The 15,712-nt window shown below is 42.0% G+C and overlaps 1 protein-coding gene across 2 annotated transcripts in view; it reads left to right on the forward strand.

The window, feature by feature from the left end:
- The window catches only part of GCNT2 (glucosaminyl (N-acetyl) transferase 2 (I blood group)), a 76,244-nt gene extending 60,854 nt beyond the window's left edge, over positions 1–15,390 (forward strand). For both annotated transcript variants that reach the window (XM_003897043.5, XM_003897044.4), the window contains exons 2-3: positions 7,475–7,567; positions 12,475–15,390. In XM_003897043.5, the coding sequence (XP_003897092.1) occupies positions 7,475–7,567; positions 12,475–12,665 (284 nt within the window). In that variant the 3' untranslated portion in view covers positions 12,666–15,390. The remainder of the gene's footprint in view (positions 1–7,474; positions 7,568–12,474) is intronic.
- The last annotated feature ends 322 nt before the right edge of the window (positions 15,391–15,712 follow it).

Here is a 15,712-nt window from a genome sequence, read left to right on the forward strand (position 1 = left end):
AGTGCTGTCAGTTATTGTATGAAATGTCATAATGCACACCTTCATATACAGATTTCTGCATTTTAAAAGTGACTTCCTTAGCTTATTTTGAAGATATTAGTTTAAAGAGTCAAAGGGAATTGGCAGTTATGGTGGCTTTTCCTACATGTTTCTAAATTGATTTTCTATGGCTGAACCAATGTCAGCACCACCTTGAATTGTGAGAAAGCCCTTTCAATATATTGTCATCAGCATTGGCTATTTAACATTTAAAAACAAAATTCCTTGTTTACTTAAGAAATTAAAAAGTATATATATGAGCTTAAATCATAAGCAGTTTCTGGAACTTGTTACCACAGATAGTTCTCCCAAAATGAGGACCAAGCTGTGTAAGAATAATAAGGAGACCGTCAAGTCAATATAAATAAAGCTTGCATTTCAAAGAATATTTAACAAACGCAGTTATTTGACTAAGAAAGGCTGAGCCCCAAGGGAAACATTCCTGTTACTCTGTAAACTTTGCCTCAAATGCTCTGTTTACATAAGCCTATGAAGAGCAAATGAGATAATTAGATTTTATAGTTTAAAATGTTTTCTCAGATAATATTGACATTTTTTTTGTCCTAGAAATAATGACTCCAACCCACACTCCCTGTAACTACCCTCCCAGAGTCCTGACAAAGAATAGTAATAGTGATCCTAACAGCAAATACAATAATAGTAGAATCCAGTCCAGTATTTTTCCAATACTGGTGGTATCCCATTAGAGGATACAGAAATCACTTTAGTAGTTTTTGATCCGAATTTTTAAGATGAAACGAGACTAGAAAACAACGTAAAATTAACAAGTGCATAGCATGTAATAAGCATAAGTATTGTTTTATGAAACTTGTTTGCTTTATATACATGTGTGTATGACAGTATACAGTGCTTTTTCTATGGGTTGCAGTCTAAAAGGTTGAAAAGTCACTGATCAAATCTACCTACTTCATTTGAGAGGTGAGGTTTGGAGATGTTAGATGATGTCCAGGGAATGAGAATGGAAGTTCCCCAATCCCTAGGCCAGTGTCTACTCCATCATGGTCCTCAGCCTGGGATCAGTCTCTGGCGGCGGGGAGACAGGAAACAGGCTTAATAGAGAAGCTTTTGGGGAGTAGAGAAGGAGCAACTGGATATTGGCAAGAGTGATGGGACTGGTAGCTTTGGGATCTCTGTGTATCTTTCAGCCGAAGCCAAATTAAATTACTTACTGAACAGTGGGCACATTGTACATTCAGGGTCTTCAATCTTAAGCTTGCCATTATCTCATCAAAGTAATAACCAAGTGATGCTTACTAAGTATTCAAATTGAGCTGTCACCAGAAGTCTTGTTGAATATTTTCTCACTTCCCTAAGCAAGTTGAACCAAGCAGGACATATTCAGAGAAGAGATGATTGCTGGTCACCCAGGTCATTATTGAAGGGCAAACTGAAATGGGTTGGTGCTTGCTAAGAAGGTAGAAGAGGCTGGGCATGGTGGCTCATGACTGTAATCCCAGCATTTTGGGAGGCCAAGGCGAGTGGAGCACTTGAGGTCAGGAGTTCAAGACCAGCATGGCCAACATGGTGAAACTCTGTCTTTACTAAAAATTCAAAAAATTAGCCAGACGTTAGTGGCACGCACCTCTAGTCCCAGCTATTCGGAAGGCTGAGGCAGGAGAATCACTTGACACTGGGAAGCAGAGGTTGCAGTGAGCTGAGATTATGCCACTGGACTCCAGCCTGGGCAACAGCGCAAGACTCTGTCTCAGAAAAACAAGAAAGAAAGAGAGAGAGAGAGGGAAGGAAGGAAGGAAGGAAGGAAGGAAGGAAGGAAGGAAGGAAGGAAGGAAGGAAGGAAGGAAAAGAGGTAGAAGAAATGCTTTTTGGTACTGAGAAGTACAGATTATTACACCTTAAGTTGCCATGTCCTGTTGGGAGATCAAGACAGGATCCAGGCCTGTCTGATCCTCACACAAGCTAAACCGTCCTCCCCATCAGCACTAAAGACTGACTGAGTCAATGGGGCCACCCTTGCATTGGGAATGGATGCTTATTCGTTCCTTTAACATGGGTTGAGAGTCTCCTGGTGGCCAAGTGCTATGAAGTCAAAGGCACTGTGAGAACTGGCCCTCTGTTCAGTGTAGCTTTCTCCTATAACAGGTGGGCTGATGCCTTCAAGGAGGTGATGTGAGAGGTCTGTTAAAATGCATATATTCCTAGCAGTGGGAACAAGTTAGTTGAAATTAACCCAAGGATATAGGGACCAGATTCGTTCATAAGAGCAGATTTTGAGTGAGAATAGAGTCAGTCAGAGACTAATCTAGAAACCTGATGAAGACTGAGGGAGGGAGGTCAAGGAGGGGAGGAAAAAAGGACAGTGCTGTTGCTCCCTAGGAGAAGCTGCATCCTCCTCCAGTGTTGCTTACAGCTCAGAGCTACTCACACTTGATCATGCACAAGAAGCTTCTGGGGATCTTGTGAAGATGCTGACGTTGGATGTTGGTACAAGAGGCCTGGCATGGATCTCCTTCCTTCCTTCCTTCCTTCCTTCCTTCCTTCCTTCCTTCCTTCCTTCCTTCCTTCTTCTTCCTTCCTTCCTTCCTTCCTTCCTTCCTTCCTTCTTTCCTTCCTTCCTTCCTTCCTTCCTCTCTCTCTCTCTCTCTTTCTCTCTCTTTCTCTCTTTCTTTCTTTTCTTTCTCTTTTTCAGGCTCTCACTGTGACCTGATTTTGGCTCACTGCACCCTTGACCTCTCAGACTCAGATGATCCTTCCACCTCAGTCTCCCGAGTACCTGGGGCCACAGGCACACATCACAATGTGCAGCTAATGTTTGTATTTTTCATAGAGACGAGATTTCTATATGTTTCCCAGGCTGGTCTCGAACTCCTGGACTCAAGAGATCCACCTGCCTCTGTTACAGGAAAGGGATCCCGATCCAGACCCCAAGAGAGGGTTCTTGGATCTCGCGAAAGAAAGAATTCAGGGCGAGTCTGCAGTGCAAAGTGGAAGCAAGTTTATTAAGAAAGTAAAGGAATAAAAGAATGGCTACTCCATAGAGCAACCCCGAGGGCTGCTGGTTGCCCATTTTTATGGTTATTTCTTGAAGATACGCTAAACAAGGGGTAGATTATTACTCCTTTTTAGACCATAGAGGGCAACTTCCTGACATTGCCATGGCATTTGTAAACTGTCACGGCACTGGTGGGAGTGTAGCAGCGAGGACGACCAAAGATCACTCTCATTGCCATTTTGGTTTTGGTGGGTTTTGGCCGGCTCCTTTACTGCAAACTGTTTTTATCAGCAAAGTCTTTATGACCTGTATTTTGTGCTGACCTCCTATCTCATCCTGTGACTTACAATGCCGTAACCGTCTGGGAATGCGGCCCAGTAGGTTTCAGTCTCTTTTTACCTAGCTCCCATTTAAGATGGAGTTGCTCTGGTTCACATGCCTCTGACACCTCAACCTTCCAAAGTGCTGGGATCACAGGCATGAGCCACTGCGCCTGGCCAGATTCTCCATTTCTTTCTTCTTCTTCTTTTTTTTTTTTTTTCTGAGACAAGGTCTCACTCTGTTGCCCAGGCTGGAATGCAGTGGTGCAATCTTGGCTCACTGCAACCGCCACCTCCCACGTTCAAACAATTCTCCTGCCTCAGCCTACCGTGTAGCAGGGACTATAGGCGTGTGCCACCACACCTGGCTAATTTTTGTATTTTTAGTGGAGACGGGGTTTCACCATGTTGGCCAGACTGGTCTTGAACTCCTGACCTCAGGTGATCCGCCCGCCTCGGCCTCCCAAAGTTCTGGGATTACAGGTGTGAGCCACCATGTCCAGCCAGATTCTGCATTTTTAACAAGTTCCCAGGTGCTGCTGATGCCCCTACTCTTAAGAACCACACTCGAATAGCAAAGCTTTGTGCCTACTTCTGCCAGATATTTCTGTGCCCCAGGATTCTTCGCAAAAAGAGTAGAATTCAACTTGTTCTGTTTGCCCTTCTCCTCGCTTCTGCTTTTAAAAATCTAATGTTTTAATGCACAAACATGAATAAGATCTAAGCACAGATGTGTTTGACACCTGTCATCAAACAGAAAGTATGGAAGTTGAGGTTTGGAATTTCAGTAACAGGAGGTTAGTAGGTGTTGTGTGTTCATTTTATAAAGACAACAGGTCATTAATTATAAATGTCACGATCTTATCTCTGCAATAATGGAATCTGTTTCTGAGTAAGAGTCAGTTTGGGATTATCAATATTAAAGAGAATGAAAAGGAAGAAAAATGTCTTGTGCTTTCAAAAATACAGTCATTTCAACATTAAATGACTTTTTGTCATCGGAATGTACTCTTCATACTTTTATGATGTAGTTATTTAATAGACATTAGCTCATAATAACACATCAGCTAATCACACAGATGTAGGTAAATAAGCCAGATTCTCTCTTTGCTTTCCAGACTCTCCTTCCCCATCCCACAGCTTAACCAGACAAGTTTTACTTCAATTCTTTTAAAATGTGTGTTAAGAACAAAACAAGGTAGCTTCTTTTTAGATAGGCAAGCACCAAAATAATTGTCAAGTATTAAAATGCAAGTTAAAGAAATAGAAATATTGCTTAATAAATAGTGTTTTTCTTGAATACTTGAATACTTTCATTAAATACATGCAAGTTTAGGTAAGAAGAAGAAAAGATCCCTGCCTTATAAAGAGCCCTTAGGGTTTAAGACTCATGCTGTTTACAGGAAAAGCTGTAACAAAATTTAATTTCAGTTAGGAAACCTGGTTACAAATCAGATCATCATATAATCATGTGACATCAGGGCAAAAGAACAGACCTTTTTTCTTCTGAAAATGCACATTTTTATTAATATTTTTAAAAGCCTAATTTAATTAAATGTCTTTAAAATATTGGTCTTGTCCAATTTTTTCTTTATTAAAAATTATTAAAAATACTCATTGTCTTGGCCGGGCACGGTGGCTCAAGCCTGTAATCCCAGCACTTTGGGAGGCCGAGACGGGTGGATCACGAGGTCAGGAGATCGAGACCATCCTGGCTAACACGGTGAAACCCCGTCTCTACTAAAAAATACAAAAATCTAGCCGGGCGAGGTGGCGGGCGCCTATAGTTCCAGCTACTCGGGAGGCTGAGGCAGGAGAATGGCATGAACCCGGGAGGCAGAGCTTGCAGTGAGCTGAGATCCGGCCACTGCACTCCAGCCCGGGTGACAGAGCAAGACTGCGTCACAAAAAAAAAAAAAAAAATACTCATCATCTTAAGTAGCTTTTTCCTTCTTTTATTTTAGGAATGATCCCTCTCTTGTCACCCAGGCTGGAATACAGTGGCACTCAAACTCACTGCAGCCTTGAGCTCCTAGGCTCAAGCAATCCTCCCACTTCAGCTTCCCCAGTAGCTGGGACTACAGGAGTGCACCACCATGCTTGGCTAATTTAAAAAAAAAAAAAAAAAAAAAAAATTGTGGTGATGGTGTCTCTCTGTGTTGCCCAGGCTGGAGTGCAGAGGTACAATCATTGTTCACTGCAGTCTTGAACTCCTGGGCTCAAGTGATCCTCCTGCCTCAGCCTGCTGAGCAGCTGGGACCACAGGCATTAGCCACCATGCCTGGCTAATTTAAAAAAAAATTTTTTTTAGTAGAGATAGGGTCTCACTATGTTGCCCAGGCTGGTCTCAGACTCCAGGCCTCAAGCAGTCCTCCTGCCTTGGCCTCCCAAAGCACTAGGATTACAGGTATGAGCCACTGCACACAGCCCTTGAGTTGTTTTTTTCTCATTAGCATGTGTATTAGCTTTTTAACTGGCACTGCAACAAATTACCACAAATTTAGCAGCTTCAACAACATAAATATATTGTCTTACAATTCTGTAGGACAAAAGCCTGACTAGGCTGAAATCCAGGCATTGGCTGGGTCAGGTTCCTTTCTGTAGGCTCTGAATACAATCCAGTTCCTCGCCTTTTCTAGCTTCTAGAGGCCACTCACATTCCTGGCTGGTGGCTTCTTCCCCCATCTTCAAACAGCAAAGGCAGAGTCAGAGGAGAGCCTTCTCACATCACGTCACTCTGTCCAGCTCTCCTGTTTCCCTCTTCCAACGCTGAGGACCTCTGTGATTAATTACATTTGGCTCACCCAGATAATTCAGGACAACCTCCCTATGTTAAGGTCGGCCGATCAGCAACTTTAATCCCCCTTTGCCGTGTAAAATAACATATTCTTGGATTCCAGGGATTAGGATGTGGGCATCTTTGTCTGTTCTGTATGTGTGTGTTTGAGGGGGTGGGTGGAAGCCATTATTCTGCCTACCACAATATATCTTATCAATAATTAAAAAGAATCTTCTAAGAGAGGACTATTGTAATTTGGGTACAGATAGCATTTGCATAGTGCCATTGCATCAAAATTACATTCTGATTGCATTACTCACTGGTGGAAAACGCTGTAACTCTAAAGCAAAGTATTTCTCTTTAGCTGCATTTATGTTGATTCCCACATTTTCCTTTTCTTTCTTTTTTTAATTTTTTTTTTTTTTTTTTTTTTTTTTTTTGAGACAGGGCCCTGCTCTGTGACCCAGGCTGGAGTACAGTAGCACAATCATGGCTCACTGCAGCCTTGACCTTCCTAGGCTCACATGATCCTCCCACCTCAGCCTCCTAAGTGGATGGGACTACAAGCACATGCCACCACACTCAGCTAATTTTTTATTTTTTGTAGAGACAAGGTTTCATTCTGTTGCCCAGGGATCTTCTTACCTCGGCCTCCTAAAATGCTGGGATTACAGGCATGAGCCACTATGTCTGGCAACTTCTTCTCTAGTAATGATTTATATATTATAATCTTGGAGTCTAACTATGATTAAATAGGCCCTTCAATCTCTATGACCGACCCAAATTTATTTCATAGACAGGGTTATTGAGAAACACTTGGCACAGTGTTTCTCAAATGGGGTGATTTTGCTCACCCACAGGACATTTGGCAATACCTGCAGATGTTTTTGGTTGTCACAATTGAGAAGACGGTGCTATTGGCATCTATTGGGTAGAGGCCAAGGATGCTGCTAAGCATCTTACAAAACACAGGACAGTCCCCACAACAAAGAATCATCCAGCCCAAAGTGTCAATTGCGCTGAGGTGGAGAAACCCTAGCTTAGCAAGATGCCAAGCTACAGCACCCCACCCCCCAACTGAATTAGGTATTAGTAAATGGATCAGAATTGTATTAGTATATTGATTTGTATATTGATTGAATTAGATGTTATACTAATTAGATGATGAGTCAACAACTAAAATTCTGGTCAAAAGATCAACTGGAGGAAACAGAAGATGGGTAGATGAGTACATACCAATCTGTGTGAAATGTGAAAGGTAATAAACTGAAAGAAAGTAAGCCTGATTTAGAGGCTTAATTGATGTAATTGATGCCCTTCTCTCATGGTTCTCATCGCTACGTTTTTTCTTTATCAACATTGCAGGTGTTCCTGGCTCTATGCCAAATGCATCCTGGACTGGAAACCTCAGAGCTATAAAGTGGAGTGACATGGAAGACAGTCACGGAGGCTGTCACGGTGAGGCTCTCATTCCATGCTTCTAGGCCACTGCCTGTTGGTGTTAGCAGGAAGGTAGCTGTGGAATCCAGGGTTCTCATGGAGAGAGAATTGCTGCTATATTTAGACCAATCTGTTAGTTATTTGAGAAGCCAAAGGCTCTCAAACTTATAATTACCTAGGGAGATGGAAAGATGGGTTCAAATCATAGTGACATTTTTTTCTCCTTGCTAGTTTTCAGCTTTCTTTCTTTCTTTCTTTAGAGGCAGCGTCTCACTTGTCATTCAAGCTAGAGTGCAGTGGCATGAATACAGCTCACTGCAGCCTCAACATTCTGGGCTCAAGCTTCACACCTCAGCCTCCCAAGTAGCTCGGACCACAGGCATGCACCACCACACCTGGCTGATTTTTTTTTTTTTCCTATAGAGTCGGCTTTCTTCTTGTTTATTCCTCTTGCTGTGCCTTCTGAGAGTCTAGCTATTCAGAGGGGAAAGCCATAAGGAGGAGAAGTGATGTCATGTTCTCACCACAGAGAAAGCTGGGCCCCCAATCCTCAGGCCAGTCCCTGCTCCCCCTACAGGCAGCCTTCCCAGTGGCTTGGAGAGCTGTTGGGGTTTGCACAGCTCTGGCATGATGGATGGCAGGTGACACTAGCAAGAAGGGTTCCCCTCCAAATGGAAAAGAACTAGAAATCCTAAGTCATTTCCATTTCCATAGAACTTTATGAAGAAGAGTTTGTATCAGTCCTGGCACACACTGCATTCAGAATATTGCCCAGCACATACTGGGCATGAGTAGTAGTTTGCTAGAGCTGCCATAAGAAAATGACACAGACTAGGTGCTTAACAGAAATTTATTTAGTTCTAGAGGCTGGAAGTCCAAGATCCAGGTGTCAGCAGGGTTGGTTTATTGAGGCCTCTCCACTTGGCTTGTAGGTGGCATTTTCTCCCTGTGTTCTCACATGGTCTTCCCTCTGTATGTGTCTGTGTCCTAATCGCCTCTTCTTCTAAGGAGACCAGTCATACTGGATTAGGGCTCACCCTAAAGGTCTCATTTTAACTTAATTACCTCTTTAAAGACCCTGTCTCTACTCTGAGACACTCAGCGTTAGGATTCAACATATGAATTTAAAGAGACAATTCAGCCCATAATATGTAATAAATATTTATTTAGTAAGTGATTGTTTGAACGAATGAATCAGTGAATGAATGACAATATGGCGGTTTGGCCTTTTCTCCCTATGGTAACAAGGCTTTGCCTCTACTCATCAGTCCATCTTTTTTTTTTTTTTTTTTTTTTTTTTTTTTTTGAGATGGATTCTTGCTCTATCACCAGGCTGGAGTGCAGTGGCAAGATCTCAGTTCACTGCTGCAACCTCCACCACCCGGGTTCAAGCGATTCTTGTGCCTCAGCCTCCAGAGTAGCTGGGACAACAGGCGCATGTCACCACACTCAGCTAATTTTTGTATTTTTAGTAGAGACGGGGTTTCACCATGTTGGCCAGGATGGTCTCGATCTCTTGACCTCGTGATTTGCCCCCCTTGGTCTCCCAAAGTGCTGGGATTACAGGTGTGAGCCACCGTGCCCGGCCCCATCTTACCTGCACCTAAATGTTAAATATTTCAGGTGAAAATTTCCAAGTTGCTCCATCTCTACAACTCTCCATTACACCAACTTCTTTTTCATGTGTCTCTTGATGGTCTCATCCCACTGTGGACAGCAATGTTCTCATGCCACTATAAAGAAATTTCGGTCCATTCTGAAGCATGTTGATATATTTACTTTAATCAGCCCATATTTTCTTCAGGGGATAGTGCATGCCACCTGCCTATGTTCTTTTTTTTTTATTTTTTAATTTTTTTAAAGATGGAGTTTCGCTCTCACCACCCAGGCTGGAATGCAGTGGCACGATCTCAGCTCACTGGAACCTCCGTCTCCTGGGTTCAAGTGATTCTCCTGCCTCAGCCTCCTGAGTAGCTGAGATTACAGGCACCCACCACCACGCCCAGCTAATTTTTGTATTTTTAGTAGAGACGGGGTTTCACCATGTTGGCCAGACTGGTCTCGATCTCCTGACCTTGTGATCCACCTGCCTCGGCCTCCCAAAGTGCTGGGATTACAGGCATGAGCCACCACACCCAACCTGTATTACCTTCATCAGGCCTCTTAGCACTTAGAATGATCTTCAACTTGGAGTGCCCATCTCTGATTACAATGTCTTTGTCACCTCTACTAGTTTCCTTCACCTACTTACATCCTACTTATTTTACTGTCTTTATTCCCAGAGCAGAAACTCCAAGATAGCTAGGATTTTTGACCAGTTTGTTCACTGTTTTATGTCCACACCTAAACCATGTTGTTTTTGTTTGAATTGAACATTTCGAGCTTTTTCCTTCTGTGAGCTTCCTTCTGAGGACTCCCTGTCTGACCCGGGTATTGTAATCAGCCACTACAAGATGTCCTCACCAACATTTTCGGTCCCTTTGCCATTTTGACCCTATAAGGCTGATTCCGAACCCTAATCATTACCACCATCTGCCTTTTTTGCCATTTGTACTTCCCTAGGCAGAGTATTGGTGGAGGGTGTTGTGGAACTCTCTTAAGACACGCCCATCATTGGGTCCTGTCACCTAACTTCAGCTAGGCCTCCTGGCTACCTACTTATCCTTTTGTTTACCCATTATTTTCCTAGTGCCCTTCCTAAGGGACACTTTTTCAGCTTTCCTGCTCACCTTTAAGTTCCCAGGGTATCTTAGTCTGATTTCACACTGCTGATGAAGAGATACCCAAGACTGGGTAATTTATAAAGAAAAAGATGCTTGATGGACTCATAGTTCCACATGGCTGGGGAGGCCTCACAATCCTGGCAGAAGGCAAAAGGCACATCTTACTGGTGGCAGGAAAAAGAGAATGACAGACAAGCAAAAGGGGAAGCCCCTTATAAAACCATCAAATCTCATGAGACTTATTCACTACCACAAGAACAGTATGGGGGAACCGCCCCCCATGATTCACTTATCTCCCACTGCATCCCTCCCACAACACGTGGGGATTATGGGAGCTACAATTCAAGATGAGATTTGGGTGGGGACACAGCCAAACCATATCACAAGATTATGCTAAAACAGTCTTTCCTATTCTCAAAAGCGACCATTTCAACTTGAAAAAGAACTTTCAAGATATGTGATCAAAATTCATCATCTAGTCCCTTGTCATGTCATGCTGTCCCACCATCTTAGAGCGGTTTGGACACATTCTCTCATTGTTCCCTCCTGTTTCAAGAGAAAAAGTCACCCATCCTCCCAACAAAAGCCACCAGCTATGGTCTCAGCTATCTGTGGGCCCCCTCTCTTGGACCCTTACCCTTTTGCACTCTCAGCCTCTCCCTTTCTGCTGCCTCTTTTCCTTCTCTCCAAAGCGTGTACTCATTTCCCCTATCTTGAAGACGTTGAGTTGTCTATGAACCCTCTGCTTTCTCCAGGCCGAAAGATTCTTTCCTTGTTCACTTCCATTTCCTTAAGCATGTGCTTAAGACCTGTGTTTTCGGTTCTCGCCGCCTGATCATTCTTTCACTTCCTACAATTCTGGCGTCTTTCCCCAGTGACTTCCACTCTCTCTTATGCTTCTTCCCAGCCCACTGAATTAATCACCACATTCTGTCTGTCCTTCTGTACTAGCGTCTTCAATATCCTCCCTTTCTCACTCATCACAGACATTAACTTTGAACGAGCTCTCCAGTTTATGTTACTACTGCAGCCTCTTGGTTTCTAATGTACCCTGCAAAACACTTCAAAATTAATCTTGCTAAAATCAGTTTCATTATTTGATTCTTCTATTCAAAAATCTTTAAGGACTGTCCATACTTATGAGATACAAGGCCCAACCCTTCAGTCTGTGAAGTCGGTCAACCAGCAATTGTCCTACTATGTGCCCAGAGGAATCTCTGGAAAATGATTGCAACTTCCTACTATTCTTGTTTCTAACCTATTCCTAACAAAACCGCCTCTCCCAGAAAGTCCCCATCCCAAAAGCTATTGAGGTTAAAAAAAAAATTCAATATTGACATGTTACATCACTGAGGTTTATTACACATCTAGGCAGAGATATAAAGTAGGCACTTGGATAGCCTAGAACTCAGGAAAAAGATTTACCCTATGCAATCCATAAAGACCTCTTCCACCTGTACCACTGTAGGACTTCTCATCTGTAACTCTCATTTAGTAACACAGTAGGCCTCCCTTATCCACGGGGAATACATTTCAAGACCCTCAGTGGATGCCTGAAACCACAGACAGTATGGAACCCTAAATGTACTTTGTTTTTCCCTGTACATGCATATCTATGATAAAGTTTAATTTTTGAAACAGGCATAGTAAGAGGTTAACAATAATAACTAATTATAAAATGGAACAATTATAACAATATGCTGTAATAAAAGTTATGTGAATAAAAGTAAGTTGTGTGGAATAAAAGTCATATGCTCTCTTTCTTTCTCAAAATATCTTAATATTTTTGGATCATGGTTGACCTCGGGTAACTGAAACCTCAGAAAGCAAAACTGCAGATAAGGGGGGACTACTGTATATGAATGGCCTTGTAACACCTATTATGTTACTAACACAATTTTAATATTAATATTGACATAATAAATAGTAATTAACATAACAATTAAAATATTAACATCTGTTATTTTATGCCTTCTATGATTTAACTCTCGTTTTTTTTCGAATAACGTATTTGTACCTCTTGTTCTTCTAAATAGAGTTCCAGTTCTTTGTGGGCTGAGACTGCACAATCATATTTCATTTGAATCCTGTAGCATTGGCACAGTTGTAGTTAGTCAGAGAGTACCTCTAGTATTCTGTAAGTTCATCACCCTTTTGAAAGCAAGCACGTTTTGACTCTGTTTCTTGTTCTTTCTTTTGCAGGCCACTATGTACATGGTATTTGTATCTATGGAAATGGAGACTTAAAGTGGCTGGTTAATTCACCAAGCCTGTTTGCTAACAAGTTTGAGCTTAATACCTACCCCCTTACCGTGGAATGCCTAGAACTGAGGCATCGCGAAAGAACCCTCAATCAGAGCGAAACTGCGATACAACCCAGCTGGTATTTTTGAGCTATTCATGAGCTACTCATGACTGAAGGGAAATGGCAGTTGGGAAGAGGAGCCTGTTTTTGTGAGAGACTTTTGCCTTCGTAATGTTAATGGTTTCAGGACGTTTATAGCTTCAGGACCTGGCAAATAATGATACTTAAAATGTCCACTGGACACTGTGAAATACACTAACAGGATGGCTGGGTAGAGCAATCTGGGCACTTTGGCCACTTTTAGTCTCGCTGTTTCTTGATGCTCACCTCCATATTAGTTTATTGTTAGGATCAACAATAATTTTAAATGACCTCACATCTTTGAACCAGATACTCATATTCAAATGTTCTAATAAAAAAGAGAATTGTAGATAATACTATCTAGGAAACTAAGAATTAGGTTTCTTTGAAGAAGGAATCTTTTATAACACATTAACTGTCACCACTGTGCTCAACCAGACAGATACTGAAACAGCTTTCTGGGTAATTCACCAATTTCCTTTAAAACATAAGCTACCTGAATGGAGACTAGATCTTGTTTCTGAGTTTCAACACTAGCATTTTTGGTTTACTCATGGCCAAATCTCTGTATATAGTATAAAGTCATTAACAAGAAACAGGATATGCTTTCCAGAATTCACTGTCTGTTGCTTCAGTAAAAGGACCTCGGGGAAATAGAACATTTCTCTCTTGTATGCCAGAATGTAGGCTGGTCCCTATGTCATGTCTTCCATTGAGAACACTAAAAAGTCCTTGCAAGAATGGAGATATGCATTCAAGAGAGGTGCTATCACATAGATCTAGTCTGAAGTCTGGAACACTTTCCTCTTCTGTGATTCCCCCCTCTCCCTGATATTATCTTACTTGCAAAATAGAGACCAAATTCTATCCTGTGAGGCTTTTAATTGAACCATAGTATGCTCTGAGTAGCTTTACAATGCCTGGTACTGATAGTAGTGGCTCGATTTTTAAGAGCCTTCAATTGTAGATGAGCATCTCTGTTATTTATCCCTCATCCATCCATCCATTCATTCATTCAGCCTACATTCAATAAACATTTCTTGAGTGTCTCTTATGCACAGGACATGTACTGAAACAAAAAGGAAACACAAGAGCTTTTTCACTCTAAAAATCTTGGCAATAATGTCAACACCGGAAAGCCTCCTCCGGAGAATCTTGCAGAGTGATTGTAGTTTAATACAGGAACGCACAGGGCTGTGTAGCATGATACCAGACCCAGGAGATCAGTAATGACAAATTAAGGGTTAAATCAGAGATTATTCAACAGAGAGGGAGAAAGGAGGAGACGGAGAGAGGGCCTGTTGTGTTCCAGCCATTCTGGTATTCCTTTATGTATCTAATTTCATTCAAACCTCACAACAGTCTTCTGAGGACCTTATATAATTACTCCCATTTTGCAGATGAAGTAACTGAGGCTTAGAAAGGTAATAGCACCAGGGAACAGTTTCTCTGTGTGAGAATTAGGACTCTGTTACTGGTCTTCTCGGTTCATTTCCTGAGGTGGATTTACTGAGAGAAGGTGAAATAAAGCCATATTTAGTATACCAGAGAGGGTAGATTTTAAGAATGGTCTCAGTGTTAATATTGAGAAGAACTCCTGTCAGCTCAGAAAAAATGTGAAGTCTACTTTACTACTCCTGTAATACTAAACCGTTGAGTTTCTAAATATTTATTTATTCTAACAAAAAGCAGTTACTACAATGGATGACACATTTAATGAACAATTTTATTTTTTTTCTATAACTGTGCCTGTTGAATGTCAATCATATTTAAAGGGAATAACTTTGAAGTAAAACCTTTTTTCTTGCTACTGAAAAAAATGGAATTGTTTTGGGTGGTAAAGAGTTAAGGAATAGGGAAGGCTGGTCACACAAGCAACCCTCAAAGGCCACATGTAGAGAGGCCAGCCCCGCTAAGGTGGCCAGAGTGGGCTCCAAGCACAAATTACCATTGCTATAGATGGGACTGTGTCCCCCCAAAATTCATGTGTTGGAGCCCTAACTCTCAATGTGATGGTATTTGAGATGGGGTCTTTGGTAAGGGAAGTTTAGATGAGGTCACGAGTGTGGGATCCTCATGATGGGATGAGCCCCCTTATAAGAGCTCTGGCTTGGGCCAGGCGCGGTGGCTCACGCCTGTAATCCCAACAGTTTGGGAGGCCGAGGCAGGTGGATCACTTGATGCCAGGAGTTCCAGACCAGCCTGGCCAATATGGTGAAACCCCATCTCTACTAAAAAATATAAAAACTAGCTGGGCTTAGTGGCATGTGCCTATTTGGCAGGCTGAGGCATGAGAATCGCTTGAACCCAGGAGGTGCAGGTTGCAGTGAACTGAGAGCGCCCCACTGCACTCCAGCCTGGGTGACAGAGCGAGACTTTGTCTCAAAACAAAATAGGTGGGGGGATAGGGAGTGCACTCAGGGTCAGCAGTGAAATTTAAAAATTGTCTCTTTTCAACTTATTTCAATGACAGCACCTGAGAAGAAGAAATGTTTTTTACACTGGATGTTTCTCATGTAGAATGAGAAATCTTTCTGGAATTGATGTTTACATGCATGTTGTTGGTCATCTCTCTTATGTCTTAAACACTTTAATGTTGGAAGAGCATGGTGTTTGGGCTAGTGGATTTCTGACAGCCATGGGAATGCCCTGAAACTACTGTATCTGATGTTTGTTTTCGATGAGGTTCCGTGTTTTGTTTTCTTGGGAATAAATTAATATATTGTTTTCCAGTTTGGGGATACTGTGTATTTTTATATGACAACTGGTTAAAAATCCACTAAAGGGTATGTCTAACAAGGCAATTCTCCTGGTATTAAGCAAAATTTACATTCATACATACATGCATACCTGTCTAAGAAACATCCATCCACTGAAAAATCATTACACTTTCCCATTGTGGGGTGTTGGGGAGAGTAACTGGGAGTGATAGAGAAAAGAGGACGCAATAGAAGATCATTGTCATTTGAATTGGGTATAACCTTTTTTGGGGGGGGGGTAAGGGTACAACTGTTTTTAAAATTTGAGACAGGAATAGGTTAACTTATTATTTAC

Source organism: Papio anubis, chromosome 6 (genome assembly GCF_008728515.1).
Source record: "Papio anubis isolate 15944 chromosome 6, Panubis1.0, whole genome shotgun sequence".
Taxonomy (NCBI): domain Eukaryota; kingdom Metazoa; phylum Chordata; class Mammalia; order Primates; family Cercopithecidae; genus Papio; species Papio anubis.